Genomic DNA, 27,824 nt, shown 5'->3' with positions numbered 1-27,824 from the left:
AATGCCCCGAGGAGGAGTTGGGTCCAGGAAGTCACGCACCGAAAGGCCACGGAAATCCCCGGCCGCGGTGGTCACCAGGGGTGACGAGGAAGTGCTTGTGGTTTTCACCCTGGAGTTCCCCGAACCCTGGAGGAAAAGCACCACAGGCCGGAGCAGCCCTGGGCGGGGCGGGGCTGGAGCAGTGGCCGGGGCCAAGCTTGGGACGACTCAGGGGCGTCGCGACACTCAGCCACACCCCACAGGCCGGGCGAGGGTGCCACCTCGGAGATCAGAGGTCAGTGCTGGCGTGCCTCAGAGCCTAGGGAGAGGGCTGCGGTGAGTACGCGCGCGTGGGGAGCGGGCCAGGGTCCCCGTGGTGGCTCGAAGATCGCCAGGGTGGCTGGATCCGAGAGAGGACCGGCAAAGCTGGGTTCTGGGCAGCCGTGGTCCTGCGGGAGGGCGACATGCAGGCTGGCCACGCTGACCCTGGCTGCCTAATCTTCCCCTCCCCCTTGCTGGAGCTCGAGGTATCTAACTTTCTGAGTGAGGTGTCAGTACCGAGGAGTTGGCATTTTAATTCATTTTAATTTGGCTGCTGCTGTGGGAGGCATCTGGGAGACTTGACACAGTGAGAACACTGGCATCTGAGCATAGTTTGGGGGAAGCTCGCAGTTGTTTTCTTAGTGATAAGCTCACTGATTTTTCTTCTGGGGGAGTGATGGGTGTATCAAAGACCATCTCACACTATAGCTGAGACTGGCTTTGGACTCCGGAAAATCCTCCTGCCTTAACCTCTTGAATGCCGGGTCTGAGTCACTGTACTCAGTTTCTCAGCAGTGCTCTTCTTAATCTCGTTGGTACATCTCTGGAGTGTTTCTGTTTACCACGTGCCAGGTTCGGCCCTGGCTTAATGAGGGTGTATTTTTTACATTTAATCATCAGCTGTAAAAGTAGGTGCCATTACTATCTCCATTTGCACCGAGGAAACTGAGGCACATGTGGTTTTTCTGAGTCTCACTATGTAGCACTGGCTGGGCTGGAACTGGGTTAGGAGAACAGGCTGGCTTTGATCTACCCACGTCTGCCTCCGGAGTACTGGGATTAGGGGTATATCTGGCCACTTGGTGGCTTTCTTGCCCAGCATCACGCTCTTGTTGGAAAAGGGACTGACTTGAAATCCTGTGATGTGTGACTCTAGAGCCTGGGAGTCAATTGCACGAGGCCAAGTTAACAGTCACAGGGGAAGTTAATAAACGAAGGTGCTATGAACATGCTGGGCTCCGCCAACTGTGCTAAGAAATTCTTCAATGACAACTTTTGCTGGGGTTAGTAGTGCAGTCTCTACTAAGTTAACGTTCCCAGCAAATTTGACTTTATGAATATGGAGAGTGAAGGTTGCTGACTGTGTCTGTGTGGAGATGTGTGGTTCATAAACAAGTGTTCTCCTGGCTTGTCTGTGGAGTGAGGGAGAGCTAGACTCGGGAGTGGCTGGGGTAGAAAGAGGGTTTTGAAGTATGTTCATTTGGAGCGGAGAGGCGTCAGCATGATTACTGTGTGGAGGGGTGCGGGTCCTGCAGGGTTTGGGGAATGTGAAGAGGAGTCCTTCAGTGGGAGAGAGTAGGTCCACGAAGGGGCTGTTGTTCTCTGAGATGGCCTTGTGAATGGAGGACAGGCAGAGGAAGACAGGCTGAGGGCCTCACCTAGTGAGGGTTGGAGTCAGTTGAGTGAAACAGTGAACCTGGGGGAGGGACTGAGGGGTATTTCTACAAAGGCTGCTCAGGATGTGGAGGAAACAAATGCTTCTGTGGCTGGGGACGTAGTCTAGCCTCTACAGAAATCAGTGGGACAGTCCCTCAAAAAACAGAACTACCATAGGACTCAGCTCTACCGTTCCTCATTAGGTACATGGAGGAGTGTGCCTGGGTACCCTGTGACTTAATCACTGCACTGTTGGCTGTGAGAAGACACCATGGCCGATACGGCTTATCAAGGCTTACAGTCTCAGGGGACAGTCCATAGTCACTGTGATCTGGAGCACCGTCACACAGGGAGGCATGGTGGTGGAGCAGACCGTCTCGGCTAGGGTTTACTGCTGTGGACAGACACCGTGACCAAGGCAACTCTCAGACAACATGTAACTGGGGCCGGCTTACAGGCTCAGAGGTTCAGTCCAGGATCATCAAGGTGGGAGCATGGCGGCATCCAGGCAGGCATGGTGCGGGAGGAGCTGAGAGTTCTACATCTTCATCTGAAGGCTGCTAGCAGAATTCTGGCTTCCAGGCAGCTAGGACTAGGGTATTAAAGCCTTTGCCCACAGTGACACACCTACTCCAACGAGGACACACCTTCTAATTGTGCCACTCACTGGGCCAAGTACGTGCAAACTGTAACACAGTAGCTGAGAGCTACATCCTGACCTATAGGCTATATGACCTATAGGGGGCTGGCAGGAGAAAAGAAGGAAGAGGAGGGAGTGAGAGTGCAGGGAGGGAGCAAAAGGGAGAGGAGATAGAGACTAGGCCTAAAGTGCGGGCTTTTGAAACCTCAAAGCCCACCCTCAGCCACATACCTCCTCCAGCAAGGACATACGTCCTATTCCTTCTTAAACAGCCCACCAGCTTCCAATTAGACATTTAGATGTGTGGGTCTATGAGGGCCGTTCTCCTGTTTATTGTGTCACTATTCACTATGGGACAAATTGGATGCCTGTTAACAGGACAAAGAAAAAGTACGTGTGTGTGTGTGTGTGTGTGTGTGTGTGTGTGTGTGTGTGTGTGTGTGTGTGTGCGTGTGTGCATGTGCGCACACGTTGAAATACTACTCAGTTATAAAGAAAACTAAATGGTATCATTTGAAGAAATGGATGGAACAGGAAATCATGTTAAACAGAAAAAGGCAGAGGTACAAAGACAAGCCTGCCTTCATTTCTCTAAAGAGGGACAGTTAAAAACCAATGGGGAGGTGGGAGGGGCAGGAGAGGGTTGAAGAAAGGTCAAAGCACAAATATATATATATGTGTGTGTTACAGGAAAAACCACTAATTTGTTTATAATCACTATGCATTCATTATTCTAATGAAAGTGATTAGAAGCTGAGTTACTGGCTTATGCCTGTAACCTCAGAACTCAATAACTCATGGTCCTGTGAGTTTGAGGCCAAGCTGGGTTACAGAGTGAGTTACCAAGCCAGTCCGTGCTCTAACGTAAGTATCTGTCTCAAACACGAAGCAAGCAAAAAACGTAAAGAGGCACATGAGTAGGATAACTAAAGCACTGGGACTGTTGAGAAATTCCTGAAAGATTTCTTCAGAAAATGGGGCTGGAGAGACGGCCCAGTGGTTAAGAGCACCTGCCATCTGGTCTGCCACTCATGGCTTCTCTTGGCGATGGTACCCAGTGCAGCATTATTCTCTCGTGCTGGTGACTGTAGCTGGGCCTTGGGTGTGCCACCATGTGCCCCAACCACTGAACCCAACTTCAATGCAAACTTGCATAACTTCTTGATGTATACCAGTCTCTATTTTGGAGACAACATCTTAAGGAAAGGGTCCTGATGGTGCTTGTGTGTGATCCTAGCATTTGGGCTCTGAGATTATGAGTTTGAGGCTGTATTCAATTACAAAGGGAACTCCTAGTTCCAAAACAGGGAAGGAGGGGGGGGGGAGGAAAAGAAGAAGAGCGTTGTGTTATAGCCCTGAGGTATTTGACTTTAATTTCTCTATTTTAAACAAATAAGAGAAGGACACAAACCTTTCCACTACTACTAACTTTCTTCTCAGTTTCTTCTGTAAACCAAAACATTGCAACATGGAGACCTAAAAACCCTTAAAAGGGACGTAGTCCGATCTTGGGAGGTGGTTTTGTGCATGGACAGACAACTGTCTAAAAATGCTAATTCAAAGCCTGTAGTCTCGTTCTCTGACGTGTGGTGATTATGACTTGGTTGTGAATTTGACTTCTGGAAGGGAAAGGGGTTCTGTGGCTGGGGGAAAGTTTTGGAGTGCCCTTCAGAAAGTTGCCTGGCAACCTCCCATTGGCTGCCAGTTTAAAAAAAATGTCTGGGGCGCTAGAGAGATGGCTCAATGGTTAAGAGCACTGGCTGCTCTTCCAGAGGTCCTGAGTTCAATTCCCAGCAACCACATGGTGGGTCATAATCATATATAATGGAATCTGATGCCCTCTTCTGGCATGCTGGTGTACTTGCAGATGGAGCGCTCATATACATTAAATAAATAATACATAAATAAATAAATAAATCTATCTTTAAAAAAATTGCCTGTGTTCAAGAAAGATCTCAAATGAGTGCTGCTTATCCAGAAGTTACAGGATTACAGAAGTTGGCTGAGGAGGTTGCTGTCATGTTGCAAGCCTTTACCAATCAGAGGACAAACAGGAACACGATGTTCTGATAGGCGTAACAAACTTAGATATGAGAGTTGACAACTGTTTACCCACAGGGCCACTGGAGGTCTTTTCAACAAACTTAAAGGATTAAAATGGCAGTGGCTACATTATTTTGATAAGTGAGCCAGCTTATTCAGGAAAAAATTCATAGAATGACCAAGTTTTCATAAACCTGTGGAGTGAGAGGGTCGAGCTAAACTGACTCCATGACAGGCTTTGAGATGCCAGTTCAGGGGACTAGGCCTAAATTTCTGTTTCCCAGAACTGAACAAACCAGGTCCAAGAGAAGCTACAGCCTGGGGGGTGGGCGGTCCGGAGCTTCCCGGCGCTCGGCCTGAGTCATCTGCTTTCCTTTCTCCCTTCGCCTCTGAGGAGGATCTCTATCCTCCCTGACATCCCTGTTGCTGCCTCTGCTCAGCTGATGCAGGCAGAGGGAGAGGAAAATCTTAACTCCACATGGAATCAGTCCCACAGTTGGGCCCAAATCGCCACCTGATCGGGGAAAAGACAGTTTATGACGTACCTGTCCTTATTCCCTTTGCTGCTAACGATCTTTACAATTGGAAGCTGCAGAACCCTAAAGTCTCAGAAAAGCATTTGCTCTGAGGGAGCTCTCTGAGTCACCAGCTGCCCTGCAATGGCTGCTCCAGGTCCTCTTCACACGAAGAGAGAAAATAGATTGTGGGAGCTGCCCACGTGTCGGTTCCAGAAGCAAACAGGCTGCCACGTGGATCCAGGCCAATGCCTATCGGCCTTTCCTCTGACTTGGCTCTGACACTGATACAGGTAAGGAGAGACTCACAGTCTACTGCCAGTCTCTAATGGGGGCCTCCAGGAGGCTGCTGGATGGCCTGCAAATTTGTCCAAAGTAAGTGAGGTAATGCAGGGAAAAGATGAGTCACAGAAACTTCCTGGAAAGATTGATGGAGGCCTACAGGATCTACACTCCATCCGATCCGGAGGCCAGAGAGAACCAATCCACCATAAACATGGCCTTCAGTCAACCAAGCTGCCTCTAACATCTGCCGGAAACTTCAGCACCTGGACAGCTTTGTGGGTAAGCAACTAACTGAATCCATGGCTGTAGCTGAGAAGGTTTTCAACAATCAGGTGACCCCTGAGGCTCGACAGAAAAAGGACTGGTGAAAGTGCTGCTCACCACCATAAACCAGCGCTGCCCCAGTGAAATAGAGCCGAAATCCTGGCTTGTGGAAGGGACAGAGGTAAGCCAGTCCCCACTGAAGGAGAAACCCAACGTCCATTACAGAGGACCAATGTGCCTATTGAAAAGAGGAAGGCCATTGGAAAAATGAATGCTCTTAAAAAAACCCAAGAGAAGGCACAAAGGTTCTGGAGTTGGAGGAACTAGGACTGGGGGTGGGGCTCAACTCTCTTCTTTTCTTAAGGTAGAGGGGAAGCCCATAGACTTTCTGGTGGACATGGGGACATAGTACAAGGGGCAACAGGCACCAAGCCCTATCCATGGACTACCCAAAGAAAGGTGGACTTGGAAGTGGGACAGACAACCCCCTGCTGGGAAGAGACCTCCTTATCAAAATGGGAGCTCAAATCCATGTTGGTCCAGAGAGAGTGGAAGTACTGTTTAAGAATGGCCCCATTCATGTTCTGACATTGGCCCCAGAAGAGGAATACAAACTATTCCCTCAACCAGCCCCTTCTCCAAGCCCATTACTCCAGAGGTTTCTATCAGAAGTCCCCAAGGTCTGGGCAGAAAAAAAACAACCCAATGGGACTCACTCGACATGGGGCCCCAGTTCTAGTCCATTAAAGGCTGGGGCTCCCCAGCCTGAATCAGGCAATACTCAATGCCCAGAGTTCTGTGAAGTTCACCAGTTCTGTGAAGGATTCTGATTCCTTGCCTATCACCCTGGAACTCTCCTCTCTTCCCAGTCAAGCAGCCTCATTCCTGTGACTGTCGACCTGTGCAGGATCTGAGGGAGGCAAACAAGCATATAGAAGACATCCATCCCCCAGTTTCAAACCCCTCCTGAAAAACGTATGACTGGAATGATGCCTTCACCTTGCCTCTGGCACCCAAAAGCCAGCCGCAATTTGCAAGATTTGGAAAGAGGCTTTAATGGACAACTGACTTGGACAGATCTGCCTGGAGGATTGGAGAACTCACCCGCTGCCTTTGAGGAGACACTGCACGAGGACCTGTTGAGTGCCAGGGGCTACCCTCAAGTAACCTTACTCCAGCAAGCAGATGCCTCATTGTGGCCTTTGATCTGGAGAGTGCCAAGAGGCCACACCAGACCTACTACAGGAGCTGAGTCACCTGGGCTACTGAGTGTTTGCTAAGAAGGCCCAGCTTTGTCAACTTGATGTCACTTATCTGGGGTACATACATCAAGGGGTGGGGGCAAGGCATGCAGTCAGATGCCTGTAAGCAAACCACCCTTAGCATCCTAGTTCCAGCAACCAGAAGGAGAACAAGGGAATTTTGGGGGTCCACTAGATTTTGTAGACTCTGGGTGCCAATGAGATAGCAAAGCCATTATGTGAGGCCACCAGGGGTCAGGAAGATAAGATAGAATGGACTCCTGAGATGGACATGCCTTCTAAGACCTTAAAGAAAAGCCTTACTGGAGGCCCTGACCCACCTGGACATTCACAAACCTTTCCACCTGTATGCAGATGAGAGAAAAGGGTTAGCAAAGGGGGCGTTCATCCAAACTTTGGGCCCATGGAAAAGACCTGTTTATTTAAGAAACTGGATTTAGTGTCTCAGGGATGGCCAGCCTGTCTCTAGATCATAGCTGACACCGCCCTGCTGGTCAAGGATGCTGACAAGGTAACCATGGGGCAGGAACTTGTTATCCCCATCCTCCACTCTATTGAGGGGATTTTCAGGAATCCACCCCGCTGGTGGCTGTCCAATGGTAGACTGGTACACTTCCAAACACTGCTTTTGAACCCCCCTGTATAAGATCTAATCCATTACCCTAAACCCAGCCACCCTGCTACTCGACCCATCCTTAGACATACAGCATGATTGCTCTATTGTTCTGGGGCATGTTCAAAACATTAGGTCAGACCCAGCTGATATACCCTGGCTGGGTGCTCAGCACGTCTACCTCACAGATGGGAACAGCTTCATCCAGGACAGAACCGGGTGGGGTTCGGGTATTTGGGCAACTGCTTTGCTGCCAGGAACTTTGGCCCAGAAAGCTGAAGTAAAGGATCTAACCCAAGCTTTAAAGCTGTTGAAGAGGCATAGCTAACATTTACGCTTGACAATAGATGTCCCTTTGCCACAGCTCATGTGTATGGGCCCATATACCAAGAGAGGGGACTGCTGACTGCTAAAGGAAAAACATCAAAAATAAAAAAATACTTGCTTTACTGGAGGCATTATGACTTCCTGTTATGGTGGCCATAATTCATTGCCCTGGGCACCAAATTGGGACATCAGAATAGCCCGAGGAAACAGGCTCACTAATAAAGCCAAAAGGGAGGCTACATCCTGGTAACCTTGTCAGCCCCTGCACTCTCAGCTGTCTTCAAATATACTTCTGAGGACAAACAAGATCAGGCCAAATGCCAGGAAATCTACAGAAGAGAAAGATGGTCTGCACCATCTCGTAAGGAGTTTGCTGAACAACTCACCCATCAAATTCATCAGGCCTTGCATCTGGGTCACCAAAAGTTAAAGGAATTGTTGCAAGGGGCAAAATACAAATTATTTGACTTGGAACACTTGGTCGCCCCACCTGCTAGGCTGTGAACCCCTCGGGCTTCAATCAAGGAACCCTGGAAACCAGAATCCGAGGCCAACAACCAGAGGGCAATTGGGAAATAGATTATACGGAAGTAAAGCAGGAGCATATGGAAATAAATACCTGCTAGTTTTTATAGATACTTTTTCAGGATGGGTAGAGTCCTGCTCTACAAAGAAGGAAACTGCCAATGTAGTGACAAAGAAGATTCTAGAAGATAATCATACCCAGGTACAGTCTGCCAACCCTGCTTGGGTCTGACAGTGGACCAACATTCATTTCTCAGGCAACTCAATCCTTAGCCTAGGTTCTGAGGACCAATGTGCATACAGATCTCAGAGCTCAGGACAGGTAGAGAGCATGAGTCAGACCCCAAAGGAGGCCTTGACCAAATAAATCCTTGAAACTGGTGGTAATGGGTGTCTCTCTTACCTTATTATGCCTTATGTAGGGCTAGGTATACCACCTGTACCTTGAGTCTCACCCACTTTGAGATCCTATATGGGAGTCCCCCTTACATGTTTCCTAACCTCTAGAATGATATTCTAGCAGAATATGACCAACTTAAGTTCTTGGAGTCTTTGAGACCCTCCACAGAATCCAGAAACAACTTTGGCCTTCCATCTGTCAGGTTTATGAGCCTGCTCTGCCCTTAACCCTCGTTGCTTTGAATCAGGTGACAAAGTCTGTATTAAGAGAAAACCAGAAGACCCTGAAACCTCAATGGGAAGGGTCTCACACTGTGATCGTGACCATGTCAACGGTTATGAAGGTGGATGGGATCCAAACATGAATATACCACTTCCATGTTAAGCCTGCCAGTAGAGAGACAACTCAGCGGTTGAGGGCCCACTGGGAGAGACTTCCAGACAACCCACCTTAAAAGCAATGGAAAGCAACCCCACATCCCTCCAAGCCACTAAAGCGTCAACTTCCATACTCCTGCTTGTCTACTGCTTACGGCTTGCCATACTCTACATACTCTACTTACATTCTACCATGCTCTCAGGCTAACCTGGCAGACCATTAATTCTGCAGCAGGCAAGATTGCCAGCTCTAACACCCACTCAGCTCCCTGGGGCACGTGGTTTCCTAACCTTCATGTAGATTCATGTGACCTAGTGGATGAGGGATAGGACCCCTCAGATCGACAACCCTTCCCTGGTTATGGTTGTGACTCGCCTGGGGCCAGAAAGCACACATGGACTCAGGCCTTTTATGTCTGCCCCAGACATTCTTAGACTAGAACCATCAGGCCAAATGTGGTCCAGAGTCCTTCCTTTGCAGTATGAGGATGTGAATCTACTGGATGGATAAACTGGAAGCCTCCTGTTACAGACTATCTCATCGCTGTGACCCGGTTTAGGGATACTCGGACCCAGGTCCTGCATATGAAACGATACCCAGCCCCCTAAAAGAGAGACTTTTGGGCGTTGCTTTGAACTCCCTTACTATCTGGATGGGGTGGGGGTCAATGCAACAACTTTATTAAGTTTACAGATGCTGGTAAGAAAGGGGACTGAGGGTACAACTTGGGGATTAAGACTTTATATCTCTAGCTATGATCCAGGACCCGATTCACCATCCAACTGCTTCAACATAGCCTCTCAGGTGTCCCTTTGAGTACCAACAAGGTGTTAGTAAAACCAACTCACCACTCTCACCCAGCGAGGTCCCACCCTGTCACCTGAGTCAGGACCCTTGCAGTTACTAAAAGTCACTTTCCAGGTTCTTTTTTGTTGTTGTTGTTTAAAATTTATTTATTTAAATGAGTACACTATAGCTGACTTCAGACACACCAGAAGAGGGCATCAGATTCCATTACAGATGATTGTGAGCCACCATGTGGTTGCTGGGATTTGAACTCAGGACCTCTGGAAGAGCAGTCAGTGCTCTTAACCACTGAGCCATCTCTCCAGCCCCCCTTTCCAGGTATTTAACTCCTCTCACTCAGGAGTGTTGGTTATCCTTGGACACTTAGCACCCTTGTTATGGAGGAATAGCAGTCCCTGGAGAGTATTCACAGACCACAGATGGTGACTGATGTAGATGACAGCAGTCAGGCAGTGAGGAAAGCCAACCCTGACATCAGTAACAGGACAAGGACCTTGTGTTGGAAATCGGGTCCCTCTGACTATTCCCACTTGTGTACCTTGTCGCGCGCCCAATGTCCCGCCAGCAAGAACGACGCGCGGCAACAGGATTCTTCTGCGAACAAGCCTTTACTGTGTTACAGCTCTTCTTAGTGTTACAGCTCTCTTGAACAGGGACCCCGAGCAGCAAAATCGCTCGGCTTATATAGACAACAGTATGCTAATTATCTCTCAGGGATTGGTGGGGCTTGGATCACCCCACTACTTGTCCTCCAGGGATTGGCGGAGAGTGAATCACCTCATTAGCATAATAACGGTCAACTGACACCTGGTGCATAAACCACACATGTGCAGTACCACTGTTCACCACTAGAGGGAGCCCTAGCAAGGGGACAAGCCTGCACATGCGCAGTGAGTCGTTTATATCCAGACAAGGCTGGATGTCGGCGCCATCTTTGTTTTGCCGCGCCACTCTCTACAGTACCTCACTGTACCTCTTACCACTGCAGGTATCCGCTGCCCCCGGATGGTGCTTGGTGGACTTGTGCCTCACCCCATGCATTCATGCCTTACTTTTTAATGTACCTGAGGGTTTTTGTGTCGTACAACTTGTCCCTCAGGTGGCTTATACGGGAGAGGATATAGTAAACCAGTTGGCTCCTCCAATGGACCCTGTAAAAACAGTTGCTGCAACCAGGCCCTGCGAATGGCCAGAGATGCTGATCTGGAAGAGACAGAAAAATCCCTGACTGCCCTAAAAGAGTCCTTCTCTTCCCTGGCAAAGGAGCCCTACAGAATAGAAGAGGCTTGGACTTATTGTTCTTCAGCAAGTAGGTCTCTGTCTGGCCTTAGGGAACAATACTGTTTTTATAGCAATCATTCCGGGTCGTTGAAGAATCAATGGCCTTACTGAGAAAGAGATTGCAGGACAGGAGAATGGAAAGAGAATAGTCTCAAGGTTGGTGTGAGCTCCTCTTTAACTGGTCCCCTTTGTTAACCACCCTTGTTTCAGCCTTGACTGGATTTATCATCCTTTTACTATTAGCCTTAACTTGTGGAACCCATATAACTAATGCTTTAGTCAGGTTTGTCAAGGAATGAATTTCCACTGTCCAACTGATGATGCTCAAGCAATAATAACAGCCCATGGTATGGAGACATTTCAAGGATTCAAGATAGGCCATTACTCAAGGGGGAAATGAGAGGACTGAGCTACACTGACCCATGACAGGCTGGGAGATGCCAGCTCAGGGGGAGTAGGCCTAAGTTTTTGGTTTCCAGAACAAACCAGTTCCATGAAAAACCATAGCCTGTGGCCAGCCAATCAGGAGCTCCCCTACCATCTGCCCTGAGGAAAAAAATAGTCCTCAACAGTTCTGGAAAGTTCCCCCAAACCCTAGCCAATCCTAGAGACACCCATACCTAGAGATAGAGCCAACCAATCAGGATAAAGTTCACCTACCTCTCCCTTGAATTCCCCTAATCAGCTTTAAATGGAGCTTGCAAACTCACCTCAGGGTTGCTATTTTGATGAATGGTAGACTCCTGCATGCTGGATTTCTGCAGAATAAACACTCATTGCTTTTACATACTACTTGAGTCTGGGGTGTTATTTTTCGGCAATTCATGGACCTGTACAGGAAGGGCAGTGAGGTTAGATACAGTGATGCATGCTTCCTGAAGGAGGGACTCTTGGTGTGCTGTTTCTCCTGCTACCTAGAGATGATGTGGTAGCAAATCTGCTACATCAAGGCACAGCAGGAAGTCACACTAGCGAGTGGCAGCAAACTCTGGTGCCTTGACATAGAACTGATTTACTAATGGTTAATAAATCTTGCATGAGAAATTCTTAGTTCTGAAGGTCTTTGCTATTTAGATGGTAATGGGCTTTTCTTTTTCTTTTGTCTTGATAAATATGGACACAAGGAATTTGAGATAATTTCTGACCAAAAGTAAACGTTTGAGTTTCAAGCTGACAATGATGAGCACGACTTTAATTGGAGCACTCTAGAGGCAGAGGCAGGGGATCTTTGAGTTCAATGTCAGCCTGGCCCACAGAGTGGGTTCTAAGACAGGCAGGGCTACACAGAGAAACCCTGTCTTGACCACCACCTCCAAATAAAGGAATTTGAGTCTTGCAGGATAACTCAGTGTTAAGGCACAAGCTTTGTGTACCCAAGGCCCTGGGCTCGGTCCCTAATGCTACCCAGATGAGCAGTGCTGGGATGGAAATTGTGGTTCCTGTCTGGACAAATCACACCAGGCCAACATGGTCTCATGTTGGAGGAGGTTTATTGGGATGGCAGGGACAAGGGGAGGTAAGAGGGAGGAGAGAGAGAGAGAGAGAGAGAAAGAGAGAAAGAGAGACAGAGAGAGAGAGAGAAAAGGGTACAGAAAAGATCTGCCTTTTATTTGAAATGTGATATAACTGCTCCCAGGTGAAACTGGGAGCAGAACCAAAGGTATGCTGGGAATGTATGGCCGTTGCCAGGGCAACAGATGATGTCACTGCTGGAGGCAAAAGCAGTTCCTGATACCAACATATCTGCCTTTTTCTTATAAAAAGAAGGAAAAGGGGAGGGGGAAGCTGATGGTAAAAGGGGAATAGGGGTGCCCTGTCTCTTAAGCTACTTCCTGCTGTCTTGGGGTGTTGTCAGTTTTGGGGTATAGCTGACTTTCACCATCAGGGTCCATTTGGTAAACATTTGTATCAGGCTCCTCGGTGGACAGCGACTGGTAATCCTATAACAGGAACTGATTAATAGTTTGGTTAGAAATTTTCTGTATCTATCATTGAAGGAATGTAGAGTCAAGGTTAATGAGACAGGGAGCGAATAGTAACGCCAGAAAGATGACTAGGAAATGCATTATGAAAGGGAGTATCCATTTCCATATAGGGTTTTTGAAAATCCAGGAAGGCCTCACGTTCCTTGAAATTCTGCATGCCTGATTGAAGCCCCTGGATTTTACTTCTCACTATCCCCGATTGGTTGACACAGAAACAGCACTCTTCATGGAGGAACAGGCAAACACCACCTTCTTTAGCTGTCAGGACATCCAGCCCCCGTCGGTTCTGAAGCACCACAGCTGCCAAAGAATTGATCTGTTTCTGGATAGTAAGCTTGGTTTCAGACATTATTTGAAAACCATTGTTAATCTTGTAAGTGAACTCATTATATTGCGTCATGAAAGTCGTTATCCCTGCAACCCCAGTGCCAGCACCTATGGCTATTCCTGTAGTGACCAAGAGTGGCACGACCTGAACTGCCCTCTTGTGTTGGGCAGCTGTCATATCTACAGCTGGGATTGGCAGGGCTTGTCTCCCTGGATCTCTCCTCGTTCAGGGAAAAGGAGCACCAACGTGCAAACTCCTGACAGCTGGCAGGTAGGCGATGATACGTCTGAGTGCCACAGAGAATTGATGTGTTTTGGACTTCAGAGCACTGTGGCACAGATGAGGTATCAATAGCTGTGGTTCTATTGCAATGTAGGGAGACTAGCGTTTCTATAGAACGTGTCCCGGATGTCTTAAAACAGTTTGCCATGCCAAAAAGCGGGATAGAGAAAAGGTATGGAGTCATGGCGACATCGTAGTCAGGGCAGCTGACAAAAGGTGAGGTGAGGTTATTGGGCGGTATCACTGGAGAGACTGTAAGTGGCAGCTGTGAGTTAGTTCCCGGGTACACATAGCCGGCAGTCTTTAAAGCGACCATGTTGGGTGACATTAAGGAGTTGGTATGCCAAAGTCAGGATCTGAAGCAAAAGGTGAAATGACAAGTTAGTGCTGTTTATGATGGAAGGACCTCGGAGGAGTGTTTGATTATTCCCCCTACTTTTCCGGCATCTAGAGGTTAGGCAGTTGAGACATATGTTCTCTGAATATGGTACTTATTGGCTTTTATGGTAGAGTTTACCAACAATTTTTGTCTCCCATCTGGGATTCTATGGGTCTTGTATGTAGAAAAAGAGTGTCTTGTGTTGTTGCTAGAAGAAGTGATTGGTCCGTGATCCTAGCATATGTATCTGACAAGACCAATAGGGACAGCCCCCATATTTGTCGGGCCATGTTTTACAATCATCTTTTGTCTGGTCAAAGAGAAAGCAAGTAAAGAGATGATAATCCTTAGATGGGATAACCGATACAGGGATGACAGCAATGTGGATCAGTTCCTGGCATCCAGCCATGGAGCAGTTTCCAGATCCTATTTGGAAAAACTGTTTGTTATCTTGTAGGAGTTTCTTGAATGTTGAGTCTCCAGATGTAAGGGCTACCCTGGACGAAAACAAACAGCAGGGGGAGGATGAGAAGCCCATGTCTAATCCAGTGGGGTTGAGAACAGCAGATGGAGTGGAGTCTCATTTTCTGGAATTGGGGACAAGATGGGTGGCCTCAATGTTTTCAGGAGCTTAACAGAGCATGGTCCTATTAGGGTTGACATGTATGAAGAATGTTTAGGTGAAGGGGTAAAAGATTTGAGGTGGGGCAGGTGGGCCCAGTGAGAGTCCCTTGAGTTTAGCAGTTGTAGGTGTCATGAGAGTCACCTTAAAAGGGCCCTGCCACTTAGGAGAGAGGGATGAGGGCCGATGATCTGGAGGGGATAGAAGAACTTGGTCTCTAATGTTGATAGGCAATGGACAAGGACAGTGAGCGGCCGAGGTAGAAGGTGGTCAGCAAAGTTCCATAGGAGAGAACGAAGATGGCAAAGCAATGGGGTGAGTACGTGATCTGGGACGGGAGAGCATTGAGGTGAAAGACCAGGGGTTAGGACTGGGAGTCCATACATGAGTTCAAAAGGTGGGACTTGGAGAGGTCCCTTAGGAAGGGCTCGTAGTCTGAAGAGAGCCAGAGGTAGGAGTTTTATCCAATCAAGGCGAAGTTTCTGTGACATCTTGACAAGAGTGGCTTTTAGGGAGCGGTTGGTTTCTTCTACCTTTCCTGACCATTGAGGGTGGTAGAGAATATAAAATGTAAGGGGATGTGTAGGGCCTTAGAATTTAGGAGATTTGAGAGGTAAATTCAGGATCTTTGTCTGACTGGAGGGAGACAGGGATGGTCTCTCGGAGGAGGAGCCCAGAGACTGTCTGAGCCCTTTTGTTAGCTGTGGGAAATGCCTCCACCCACCCTGAGAAGGTGCCTGCCAAGACCACGAGGTACTTGGCACGTTTGACAGTGGACATGTGGGTAAAGTCAAGTTGCCAGTTGGTTCTGGGAAGGGAACCTCTAGTCTGATGCATAGGAAAAGGGGGTGCTGTGATACCTCCAGTTGGGGTCTGACATCTGACAGATTTTGCAAGAGACAGTGATAGGCTATAAGAAACTTAAGTCCTCAGGAGTAGGCTGCAGGTGGGTCTTAACAAAATAAGGCAACGCTTGGCTGTTAGGACGATGAGTTGGTGAAGATGGGACAGAGTTTGGTGAGTTTCAGCGGGTGAAGGTGGGGATGTGGGTTGCAGTGTAAGGATGTCCTGTGGAGGGTGAGACAAGTCAAGGCCCCTAAGGGCCGCAGCTCTAGTTGCCTCATCGGCTCGGTTGTCTACCTTGGAGACAACAGAGTCATCTGTCTGGTGGGATCTGTAGTGGACAATCTCAATAGCTGTGGGGAGATGGGAGGCCATTAGCATGGCCATAATTTGGGGTTCGCATTGGTTACTGATCCTCCTTTAGTTGTAAGTAACCCGTGCTCCCTCCAGATAGCTGCGTGGGACAGGAAGATATGGAAACTGTATTTGGAATCTGTGCAGATGTTGAGGGGTTGTCCCTGTGCCAGTTGAAAGGCACGGGTAAGGGCTATTAGTTCAGCCTGCTGATTGGTGGATGAGCAGGGAGGGCCTGTGCCTCCACCACCTCAGTGTCTGACACCATGGCACAGCCAGCTCTTCTGGCCCCTTCATGTAGAAAGGAGCTTCCGTCTGCACACCAGGTATAAATGGCCTGAGGCAATGTGCCCTCCCGTATGTGTGAGGGCTGAGGTAATAGTTCCTCTAAGGTTTCAGTGCAGGAGTGAGATAGGGAGTGGTTAGTATTTGGTCGAGGAAGGAGATTGGAAATATTAAGAGGTGGGCATGACTGGAAGGTGAGTATGGAGTCTCCTATTAGTGCTACCTGAAGAGAGGTAGAGTCTGTAAGCCTTTGTAAGTTAGGACCTGTGACAGGTTATAAGAGAAGACAGTTACAGGCAACCCAAAGGCTACTTTTTCTGACTCTCCAGTAAGGAGTTCAGCAGCTGCTAAGGTACCAATACAAGGTGCCCATTCCTGAACGGTTAGATCTAGTTTTTTTTGACAGGTATGCTACAGGTGCAAAAGGATGAAAATTGTGGCTCACGCCCTGACAAAACACACCAGGCCAACACAGTCTCACGTGGAAGAGGTTTATTGGGATGGTGGAGACAAGGGAGGGGGGTGGTAAGAGAGGGAGAAGAGAGAGACAGAAGAGGAAGGGGGCAGGAAAGGTCTGCTTTTTATTCGATATGTGATGTAACTGCTCCCAGGTGAAGCTGAGAGCTGAACCAAAGGTATGCTGGGAATGTATGGCCATTGCCAGGGCAACATATACACAGGTGACCAGGTGACAGTCACTGCTAGAAGCGAAAGCAGTTCCTGATACGATAAGCAGCATAGGTGTTTTGAGTAGAGGATTAATTAATAAATCTGATTTTGGTCCTTTGAAAGGAAACAAAAACTAAACCAAAAGTTTTGAAGAGATTTGTTGTTTTAAAACTGTCTAAATCATGCTTGCATTCTATATAAAGCACAATTTTTAGTGCAGCATGGGTAACTCGTACTAATGCATTCCAGTGGCAAAAGGAAGCAGACTTATCCCTGAGGATGCCCGGCACAGAGGGGCCCAAGCACCGCACCTCAGAATGGGATTAACCTTAATCATTCGTTTGCTATTAGGTAGAATCTAGTGTTTATTATAGGCGTGAAGATTATAGGAAGGTATGACTGTGTGTCATTGTGCCTTGAAATGTCTGAGCGTAGGATTTAGAACTTCATCCTACGAAACCCGAGGTATATAAAAGAAAACAAACGAGCTTGCTCCTATTTCAGGTATCAGCCTAGTGGTAAAACTGACCAAAAGTCATGAACAAAACTACCTCCCCGGAGAAAGGCTGCTTCCTTCCCCTCCCTGTCGTCTCACCATGAACATGGTTCAAGACAGCGCCTTCCTGGCCAAGCTGATGAAGAGTGCCGACACCTTTGAGTTGAAGTACGACTTTTCATGTGAGCTGTACCGCTTGTCCACATATTCAACTTTCCCCACTGGAGTTCCTGTCTCAGAGAGGAGTCTGGCTCGTGCTGGCTTTTACTACACAGGTGTCAATGACAAGGTCAAGTGCTTCTGCTGTGGCCTGATGCTGGACAACTGGAAACAAGGGGACAGTCCCATCGAGAAGCACAGAAAGCTGTATCCCAGCTGCAGCTTTGTGCAGACCCTGAATCCAGCCAACAGTCTGGAAGCTAGCCCTCAGCCTCCTCTTCCTTCCACAGCGACAAGCACCATGCCCTCCGGCTTTGCAACTTCCGAGAGCACTGGCTACTTCAGTGGCTCCTACTCAAGCTTTCCCTCAGACCCTGTGAACTTCCGCGCAAATCAAGACTGCCCTGCTTTCAGCACAAGTCCCTACCACTTTGCAATGAACACGGAGAAGGCCAGATTACTCACCTATCAAACGTGGCCGTTGTCTTTTCTGTCCCCAGCAGAGCTGGCCAAAGCAGGATTCTACTACATAGGGCCTGGAGATAGAGTGGCCTGCTTTGCGTGTGATGGGAAACTGAGCAACTGGGATCGTAAGGATGATGCTCTGTCAGAGCACAGGAGACATTTCCCCAGCTGCCCATTCTTAAAAGATGTGGGTCAGTCCACTTCACGATACACTGTCTCTAACCTGAGCATGCAGACGCACGCAGCACGTGTTAGAACATTCTCTACCTGGCCTTCTAGCGCTCTTGTTCATCCTCAGGAACTTGCAAGTGCAGGCTTTTATTACACGGGTAAGAAACAATTATAAACACTTATAAAGATCTGTCGTGCATTATACACATGATTGGGCAAATTATATATATTTATACGTTTTTGGTTCACAATAAATTTTAGGACACAGTGATGACGTCAAGTGCTTTTGCTGTGATGGTGGGCTAAGATGCTGGGAATCTGGAGACGACCCCTGGGTGGAACACGCCAAGTGGTTTCCAAGGTAACTGCTTTGAAATTATTGTATCTGTTGTGGTTTTCGTGAGATACATTATCTTCCTTTATAGTAAATATGCCTCTCAAGTTCTGCAGGTTTTGTTTTATTTTTATGACTATGAGTGTTTTACCTGCATATACGTGTGTACCATTTGTGTACAGTACCTGCTGAGGCCAGAGGGGAGGGCATTGGAGCCTCTGTGACTAGCATCCTAGAGGGTTGTGGTCAATGTGTGGGGGCCGGGGATTAAACCTGGGTTCTCTGAAAGAGCAGTCTGTGCTCGTACTTGCTGAGTCTTCTCTCAAGCTCCATTACCTCAGATTTTAAACATCGTGAAGGTTATAAAGAATTTCCACATTGACTTTTTTTAAGTGCTTTGCATTGTGTTAGTTAAAAACTTTTTTCTCTTTTACATTTATTTGCTTTACGTGTATGTGGTATGGAGGACAGAGGATGACTTTTGAGGGCCGGTTCTCACCTTTTACCCTGTGGGGTTGAACTCAGGCATGGTGGAAAACACTTTTGGTAGCTGAGCCATCTCGCCAGTCCCCACTGTGAATACACAAGAACTGTGAGCCTGCTTTGATGCTACTGTGATTCACTTTGGAGTTAAATTTAGTAATGTGTCTGTATTACCCAGGGGTTGGAGACAATCAGATGGCTCATTGAGGGGACTCCTAGTTTCCATTTTTGCTTAAAGGTATTTTTAGGAACCTTAGAAGGGTGGAGAGCAGTGAGGAGCTCTGGGAGATGGCTTGAGGGTGGGAGCTGACTTGGTACCCAGCACCCGTGTCAGGCGCTCACAGCCGAGAACACTTTCGGTTGCTGAAGGTCCAGCTGCTTGCTGCTTGCTTCTGTGAGTCCCAGGGTACTCACACACAAACCCACACAGACACAGAAATGTTCATAAGCCAAAATCGGATCTTCAAAAACACCTCAAGTGGAAAACAATGCGCAGAGTCAGTGCGTGCTGCGCTGGGCTTATTTCTTCCTCCACTATTAAGAATCTGACGTCCAGCAGTCCCTCACTGGGCGCTTCCACAGCTTTCCCGTGAGAGGAACATCCGGACACGGGTTTGTAATTAAGTTTCATTTCACTTTTTAAAATTAAAATTAATTTTCGATCATCAAATATGAACTATACATTGTGAAGCTGATGAGCAATGTTGTCTTATTAAGTGATTCCTGACATTTATGTTTTAGGTGTGAGTACTTGATCAGAATCAAAGGCCAAGAGTTCGTTAGCCAAGTTCAAGCTGGTTACCCTCATCTACTTGAGCAGGTGGGAGGCCTCCCTCTATTGTTTAATTATTTAATTTTTTACTTTTTAAAATTATTAGTTTGCAAAATTATTTTTAAAATTTTATTTGTAAAAATCAATTGGAATAGTATTTCGGTGGAAAAGGGAAAGTTGTTTTAAAACACACCCTCCTTTCTTCTCACAAACCCTCAACAGAAGTGTGCAAGGTACTTCTCTTTTGAGAAAAACAGATCTGTAACTATTAGCTACATAAAAGATAGTATTTGTTCTATTTCTCTTTAAGCTATTGTCTAATCAACTAACAATAAGTTAAACTCTGAAATTAATAAATTAAATAAAAATTTAAGGAAAACAACTTCACTGTATAATTTTTTCTTAAATGATTTGAGAAGGCATTTGTTAACTGCTCCTTAGAAAAGCTAATGTGATCTTATTTCAGTGTCTGAGGTCCAGAAAACGTGTTTGCGATGGCCAGCGGGTCTGACTGGCATGGACTCTGTCCCAGCAGGTGACTAGAGAACATGAGCTTTGTGGATTCAGGGCCAGCATTGTGCCCCCAGGAGACCCAGTCTGCCTGCCCAGTGAGGACAGAGGTTCCTCACTGGAGCACACTCTCCACAGGAAGCTGTTAGTGTAGAGCCTCGTTTTTCTATTCAGTGTAAATGAGGTATTGCTTCTGACTGAGAAAGTGTCCTGCTGGTGACCAAGTCAGGTGGCAGCAGGTTAAATGGAGCAGGTCTGTTGCTCATTTTCAGTGCAGTGCTAGGATGCTGTGTGTATTTTAACATGTGTACTTTTTCTTGTAGCTATTATCTACGTCAGACTCCCCAGAGGATGAGACTGCAGAGGCAGCAAGTACGTGTATATAATTCCTGTGTTAAAGCGATCCGTTCTGTATTAAGGTGAAGGGGAAGCTGGGTGCAGCTGGAGTCCAGTGTTTGGAGAGCGGAAGTGGAAGGACCATGTGCTCTGTGCCCTATTGAATTATGTGAGAGCCTGTCCAGTTGAAAGGTTATCATAGGAAATGAACTTTCATGTGGATTTCTAACTTCTAATTGAAAATGTGATGTATGATTAAGACATCCTGTTACTGTTTATCAAACTTCAGTGTGCAACAGATTGCTTGGAGAACACTTAAAAAACAGTGTAAGTGTTTACTTCATGCTTCAGAACTCATAGATGGAATCAGCGTATGTAAGTATGGATCTTGGGTCTCTATGCATAGTTGTTTTTAATGGTCCCGGGGATTGAACCTATGACCCGAGGATGCCAATCATAACCTCTTTACCAGCTCCACCCCACAGCAGCAAGCACCTACAGGTTAAACAAACTACACTCATCTTGCCTCCTGACAGTGAGCAGTTGTGGGAATGAATGTCCTGTGCCTCCTGCTGCTGGAGCTCTTCCTGTTCGCAGAGAGGGGGCACAGAGTTCCCCTGCTCTCACTGGGACCCCTAGGCTCAGATTGTCAGTGGACCTGAGAGGGTGGAACAATCCTCTGAACAGGGCCTTGACCCTGTGTTTTAGTGTTCAGTGCAATACATTTTAATCATTTGTGTACTTTCATTTATGTGCATTGGTGTTTTGCCTGCAAGTATGTTTGGGTGAGGTGTCAGGTCCTTGTGAGCTGCCATTAAGTGCTGGGAATTAAACCTGGGCCCTCTGGAAGAGCAGTCAGTGCTCTTGACCAGAGTCATCTCTCCAGCTTCAGTGCAATAGCATTTTTATTGTGGAGTTTGGCTGTTGATGTTGTTCAAAGGAAAGAATGGAAAACAAGATAAACACGTGACTCTGTCCTCGAGAGCTAATGACATTGGGGGCCAGATGAATGCTCAGATAATAGGACAGGATCTGCAGAAGAAATCGAGGAGACAAATGTCTAAGTCTGGGAGATAGAAAAGGCTTCCTGGAAGCCAGATGTAGCAGCATCTGTCTGGGGCAGGGTCTGCAGTCTCTGCACTAAGGAGGTTAAGGATCATACATTCCCAGCCAGCCTGGGTTATACAGTGAGTTCCAGGCCAGCCTGGGTAACCTACTGAGACCTTGTCTTAGAAGAACAAAACAGGACTGGCAGATGGCTCAGCCCAAGTTGTAGCCCCTGGACTCACATGATGGAAGGGGAAAACTGACTCCTGAAAGTTGTCTGCTGGCCACCTACGTCCTGTGGTACACACTTCCACTCTACAAACAAACAAACAAAACATAAAGTAAAGCAAACTAAAAAAAAAAAAAATGAAAGAAAAGGCTCTCTGGAGGAAACACTTGTGTTAGCAGAGAGCTCAAGAAGAAAAGGAATCAGTTAACTGACAAGAGCATCCTCTGGGCAAAGACAACAGAGGCTAAGCAACATGGAATAAGGACATTCAAAGAACAGAGCAAGGATTTTGTCTAGCCAGAAGAGAGAGCTGCAGGCAGACAGATAACCATGTGAGGCCAGCGCAATGAATCAGCGGCACTGAAGGCAGAATTTATCTGCCTCAAGAGCTGTCCATCATTTGGGGCTGGAGAGATGGCTCAGGGGTTAAGAGCACGAGTGAGTATTCTTCCAGAGGTCCTGAGTTCAATTCCCAGCAACCACATGGTGGCTCACAACCATCTGTAAAGGGCTCCTGTATTTATATAAATAAAATAAGTATCTACAAACAAACTGAAACTGAGTTTCAGTGCAGAATGCTTGTGGCCTGGGAGTAGGAAGAGGTGGGCAGAGTGCCGGGTCACAGTGTTTAAGCCCCAGTTAGATTCGAGGAGTATGACCCGGGTTTGCATTTAAGTCATTGGATTGTACTCTTGACTGAAAGGGGGTGGGCGGTACTCTGGGACACTGGGGTAGCTGGGCTGAGGGGTAACAGTGGTTTTCTTTAGAAGTGCGAAAGCACAGTAGTGAAGTTATGGATTGAGCCAAGGTGCTCACGGCAGATGGGTAGATATACGTTGTGCACACCCAGCATTTGGGAAGCTGAGGCAAGATCCTTGTCTATATGCCGAGACTCTGTGCCTCACAAACAAAAAGAAAGAAAATGACTCAGCCATAAATTAAAGCGTGAAACCATGCCATTTGCAGGGAACTAGAGATTTCAAGGTATGTGACATACAAATATATCACAATAAAAACATTGTAGACAGCTAATAAGTGCTAACAAAAGAAACATATATGTAGAAATTAATATTTGCTACAGAAAGCCCATTAGTTTATTCAATATAGAGAATGAAGCCCCTGATTCTGGTGGACTGATCGATCCCTGACGTTTGGTTCTCTCTCCTCCCGAGTAGAGCTAATCACAGACTTGAATCTAAAGGCAATAGTATTTTATATTCTGACTTCAATGACTGAACGTATGTCATTTTAAAGTTAGCAAAGAGCATACTGTGCAGTGTCTGTTTTTTGTTCTTTATGGTTTTGATATTGCTGTAACCTTCTAGTTATAAACCAGGCATGTTGGTTTGTGCGTAGCACTTGGTGGCTGAGGCAGGAGAATTGGCATGAATTGAGATTAGCCCGGGTTACATAAGCTTGAGGCTGGACTGGCCTAGAAGAACAACCACAACAGAAAGGTGTGTGGGCCTGCTGATATCTGTTAAATCCCCCTTTCCGTACAGTTGTGCATCTGGGCCCTGGAGAGAATTGGGAAGACGCAGTGATGATGAACACACCTGTGGTTAAAGCAGCCTTGGAAATGGGTTTCAGTAGGAGCCTGGTGAGACAGATGGTTCAGCGACAGATCCTGGCCACTGGTGAGAACTACAGGACGGTCAGTGACCTCGTGATAGGTCTACTGGATGCAGAAGATGAGATGAGAGAGGAGCAGACGGAGCAGGAGGCCGAGGAGGAGGAGTCAGGTACAGATTTACATGGCCTTTCTCCCGAGAGACGTGCTGTCACCTCTGCAAGTTCATAAAAGATGCCTTTCCACCCAACCCAGCCTTTCTTATGTTTCATATTCTAGACTCATAGTCTGCAAATAGATTCCTCACAATAAAGTGCATTGTGGAGGACTAGGGAGACAGTTCAGCAGGTAAGGGCGTTTCCTGCTGAACCTAACCACCATAGCTTGAGAGCCAAACCCACTTGATGGAAGAAGGGAGAACTGACTTTACTCACACAGGTTTTCCTGGCCTCTACTGCATGCTATAGCGCGCGCACACACACACACACACACACACACACACACACACTATTAAAAATATACCAGAATTACTCATTAAATTAAAAAATGTGTATGTTGGGCAAATGTTAACATATTTTAGTTTTATTTATTTTTATTTTGTGTATATAGGCATCTTGCCTGCATGTGTCTGTGCAATGCCTATGGAGGCCAGAAGAGGGCGGTGGATCCCCTGGAACTAGTGTTGCAGACAGTGGTCAGTCACCAAGTGGGTGCTGGGAATTGAACCCAGGTCCTCTGGAAGAGCAGTCACTGCTCTTAACTACTGAGTCTTCTCTCTAAGCCTGCAAACTTTTATTTTTTTAATTTAAATTCTTAGGATGAGTTGTTAGCTTTGCATATAATTACTCATGGGACTTAAAAATATGAAACAAACAAAAACCCCCAAAAACAAAAACCCCTGGTTCTTATAGCCTTTAAAAGTCCAAAACAATCATACTATCTGTGTGATTTTTATTTTATGCATGTGTATACAGATCTTCTCAATTAATAAGCCTTTATGTTTTCCCTTTAAAGCACAAATTTTACCCTCATGAGTATGATTTCAACATAGTAATTACCAAATCAGTTCTTAATTGTTGAACAGGTGTGTGTGTGGGGGAGGGGGGTTGCAATGACATGACAGAGGTCAGAGGACATCTTATTAGAGTGAGAACTTTCCTTCCACATCTTTTGGATTCCACTAAGTATCAAAGTCACGACATTAGCCTTTAACATTGCGTGATTTCTGCACTGAGCCATCTCACTGACCCAAAGCACACTCTTGATACAAAAAACTTGCTATGTAGTTGAATGCTGATTTTCCTTCCTCTACCTCCCAAGTGCCGTGATGACAGACATGGGCCACCACGCCTGGCTTAAGGCACAGACTCACGTTTAAGCTCAACCTACCTGCCCACACAAGTGCCATCTTCCCTCACAACCCCAATGGAGTCCTTGGGTTCTGCTTCCCATTCCTCCAGGCAGGTTCTCCATCCTCAGTGTTTGCTACTCTGTTCTCCATTCTGTGCTCAGAGCCACCTTCCTCTGGGCGTGTGCAGCCCTGTCCTTGTTCTGATTGTTATCCACACTCTGACCTAGATAAAAGCCTGGTCTCTTTCCCGAATGTGGACCAGAGCCTCAGCAGACCAGAAAGCAGACTTTTGAGACAGAATCTTACTGTGTAGCTCAGACCGGTCTTGAGTTCATGACCTTTCTGCTTCAGCCTGCTGAGTCTGGTCTGTCTAGTGAGTTCCAGACTAGCCTGGTCTGTTAGAGCAGAATGAGACTCAGAACCCAGCAAGGCTGTCAGTGCAACTTAATCGACAGAGTGCTTGCCAGGCACGTGCCACGCCTGTGTAAACCCCGGTGTGGAGGGCCTGCCTACTATAGTCCTCACATCTTTGCAGTGGCAGCAGAAATCCAAGGACATCCTCAGCATTGCGGTGTGAAGGAAGCTACATTAAAAGACAAAACCAAACAGAAAACAAAATGCTCATGTATGACTGATTCTTTAACTGAGCACAATTTTTTCTGCCCGCAATGTGGTTCTATGTCAGTGTCCTAGTGACAAGCTCAATGATCTAAAATCTAACTGTCTCTCCTAAGATAATTTTCAGACTGCCTTTATTAGTATTCAGCATTTTATGGATATAGTAGGGAGTAGGGTGCTAAAATGGAGATCAATCATTTGTAGAGTGCCTGCCTAGCAGCCACAAATCCCCGGGTTTACTCCCTAGCGCCCCCTAAGGTGGGCTGGAACCGTCTGTCTAGAAAGCTGGCACTCTGAGGGTAGCAGCAGAAAAATCAGAAGTTTAATGTCACAGTGAATTGGTGGCCAAGCTGAGTTACATGAGATCTTCAGACAAATACACCTGATCTCCTTCATGCGTGATGCAGGTATGGTAGGCAGTTGTGAGCAGACTTTGAGTGTGTTTCTCTCTCTCTCTTCATAAAGATGATCTAACATTAATCCGGAAGAACAAAATGGTGCTTCTTCAACATTTGACGCCTGTGACACCAATCCTGGATTGCCTCCTAAGTGCCAGGGTTATTACCGAACAGGAGTACGATGCTGTAAAACAGAAACCACACACCTTGCAGGCAAGGACACTGATCGATACTGTATTAGCGAAAGGAAACACCGCAGCGACCTCATTCAGAAACTCCCTGCAGGAAATCGACCCTGGGTTGTACAGAGATATATTTGGTGAGTGCTAAGAAATTATTTGGGGAACTTTCTAGGTCAATTGCAAACATAGCATCCAGGAGGCCAAAGCAGGAGGATAGTGATTTCGATGCCAGCTTGGGTTACAAAATAATTCTGTGTCTCAAATAAACATGAATACTAGATAAATAGAATCTGTAGAATGTAAATAGCAACCCTGACTCCATACTGACGCTTATCCCCTTTCCTTCCCTAGTGCGACAGAACATTAGGAGTCTTCCCGCAGATGACATTGCAGGTAATGGCGCTAAGACTTTAAATCTGCAGAAACCAATGTTTTCATTTTCTCCAGATTTCACTAGAGGACAAGCAGATTGCTTAAAAATCCTTTTCTTGCCCCAACTAGGATGGCTTGGTGGTAGAGTACTTTTTTTTTTTTTCTTTTTTTTCGGAGCTGGGGATCGAACCCAGGGCCTTGTGCTTCCTAGGCAAGCGCTCTACCACTGAGCTAAATCCCCAACCCCGGTAGAGTACTTATTTAACCTCAGCAAAGTACTGGGTTCAATCCCAGCAGTGCACAAACAAACAAACAAAAAATCCTTTTCTCTTCCCTTACATGGCATCGTATGCTGTGTGACCAGCACTTGGAAACTGGAGGTGGGGGGGATCAGAGTTTGAAGTCAGGCTGTGTTTAAAACAAAATAATATCTCCCTCTTCACAGCTCTACCGATGGAAGAACAGTTGCGGAAACTCCAGGAAGAGAGAACGTGTAAAGTGTGTATGGACCGAGAGGTGTCCCTCGTGTTCATTCCCTGTGGCCATCTGGTCGTGTGCAAAGAATGTGCCCCCTCTCTGAGGAAGTGTCCCATCTGCAGAGGGACCATCAAGGGCACAGTGCGCACATTTCTCTCCTGAACAGGACTGATGGTCCACGGCTGTGACCCCAGCCAGGAGGAGCAGAAGTTCAGTGTCACTCCCAGCTCCATAAGGAACTTGAGGCCGGCCTGGATGACATGAGACACTGCCTCTAAATAGTGTAAAAATGAAAAACATAGGGGAAAAAAAAACCTTTTGTCTAAACTCAAGAAAGAATGGATTACTTACATAATAATTTTAATTGGTTTCCTTAAAAGTGCTATTTATTCCCAACTCAGAAAACTGTTTTCAGTAAAGTATTTTCATACTATCTGCATCTAAAGCATGTCTGTTTGTATATTCAGATGCCACGAGAGAGGGTTTCATTCTTATTCCTGAAAAGCAGGTATTACCTGCAGTCCTGAAATTCTCAGAGAAGATTTACAATGTTGGCATTTATGATTCAGAAACTAGAATCTTCTCAAGTTGCTTTAAGAACTGGGAGCACAGATTTCCATGTGTTTTATGTATAGAAATTCCTATTATTTATTGGATGACATTTTAGGGATATGGAACTTTTATAAAGAATTCATGAGGAAAAATTAATAAAGCAATAAAATTACACTTTTTAAAAATGATGCTGATCAGGTTAGTCACACCCAGATTCCTACAATATCTTTTTTAGGAATTCTTAAATGTTGGGGCTAAGGAGATGGTGAATCAGGAATGTGCTTGGCACAGAGTCATGAGGATCTGAGTTTGAATCTCCAGTGACACCATAAAACGTCAGGAGTTGAAGTGAGATTTAATCTTTGGTCTCAGGGTTTCATGCTGTGAAGAGACACCATGACCAAGGACAGCACTTAATTGGAACTGGCTTACAGTTTCAGAGGTTCAGTCCATTGTCAAAGCTCCACCCTCCAACAAAGCCACACCTCCTAATAGTGTCACTCCCCATGGGCCAAGCTTTCAAACAAAGCGTCTGTGC

At 46.6% G+C, this 27,824-nt stretch overlaps 1 protein-coding gene across 4 annotated transcripts; it reads left to right on the top strand.

The window, feature by feature from the left end:
• Positions 1-193: 193 nt before the first annotated feature.
• LOC116907017 (baculoviral IAP repeat-containing protein 3) lies at positions 194-27,474 on the top strand. Of its 4 annotated transcripts, none has more exons than XM_032909954.1 (9): positions 194-274; positions 17,269-18,213; positions 18,317-18,416; positions 19,614-19,692; positions 20,478-20,526; positions 23,269-23,508; positions 25,771-26,022; positions 26,237-26,278; positions 26,703-27,474. In XM_032909954.1, the coding sequence occupies exons 2-9, from the start codon at positions 17,361-17,363 to the stop codon at positions 26,894-26,896; spliced, it is 1,809 nt and encodes a 602-aa protein (XP_032765845.1). In that variant the 5' UTR covers positions 194-274; positions 17,269-17,360; the 3' UTR covers positions 26,897-27,474. The 4 variants fall into 4 exon arrangements, with proteins under 4 accessions (XP_032765845.1, XP_032765844.1, XP_032765846.1 ...); XM_032909953.1 differs by having other exon boundaries at positions 214-315; XM_032909955.1 differs by lacking the exon at positions 194-274 and adding an exon at positions 335-506.
• Positions 27,475-27,824: the final 350 nt, after the last annotated feature.

Source organism: Rattus rattus, chromosome 8 (genome assembly GCF_011064425.1).
Source record: "Rattus rattus isolate New Zealand chromosome 8, Rrattus_CSIRO_v1, whole genome shotgun sequence".
NCBI lineage: Eukaryota > Metazoa > Chordata > Mammalia > Rodentia > Muridae > Rattus > Rattus rattus.
Note: the sequence above shows the minus strand (reverse complement) of the source record. Positions and strands in the feature narration are given on the sequence as shown.

Bases quoted from the DNA above. Each gene is read 5' to 3' on its own strand.
- LOC116907017 (XM_032909952.1), top strand. The intron at 19,693-20,477 runs GTGGGAGGCCTC...TTTTTCTTGTAG, and splicing joins ACCCTCATCTACTTGAGCAG to CTATTATCTACGTCAGACTC. The intron at 26,279-26,702 runs GTAATGGCGCTA...CCCTCTTCACAG, and splicing joins TCCCGCAGATGACATTGCAG to CTCTACCGATGGAAGAACAG.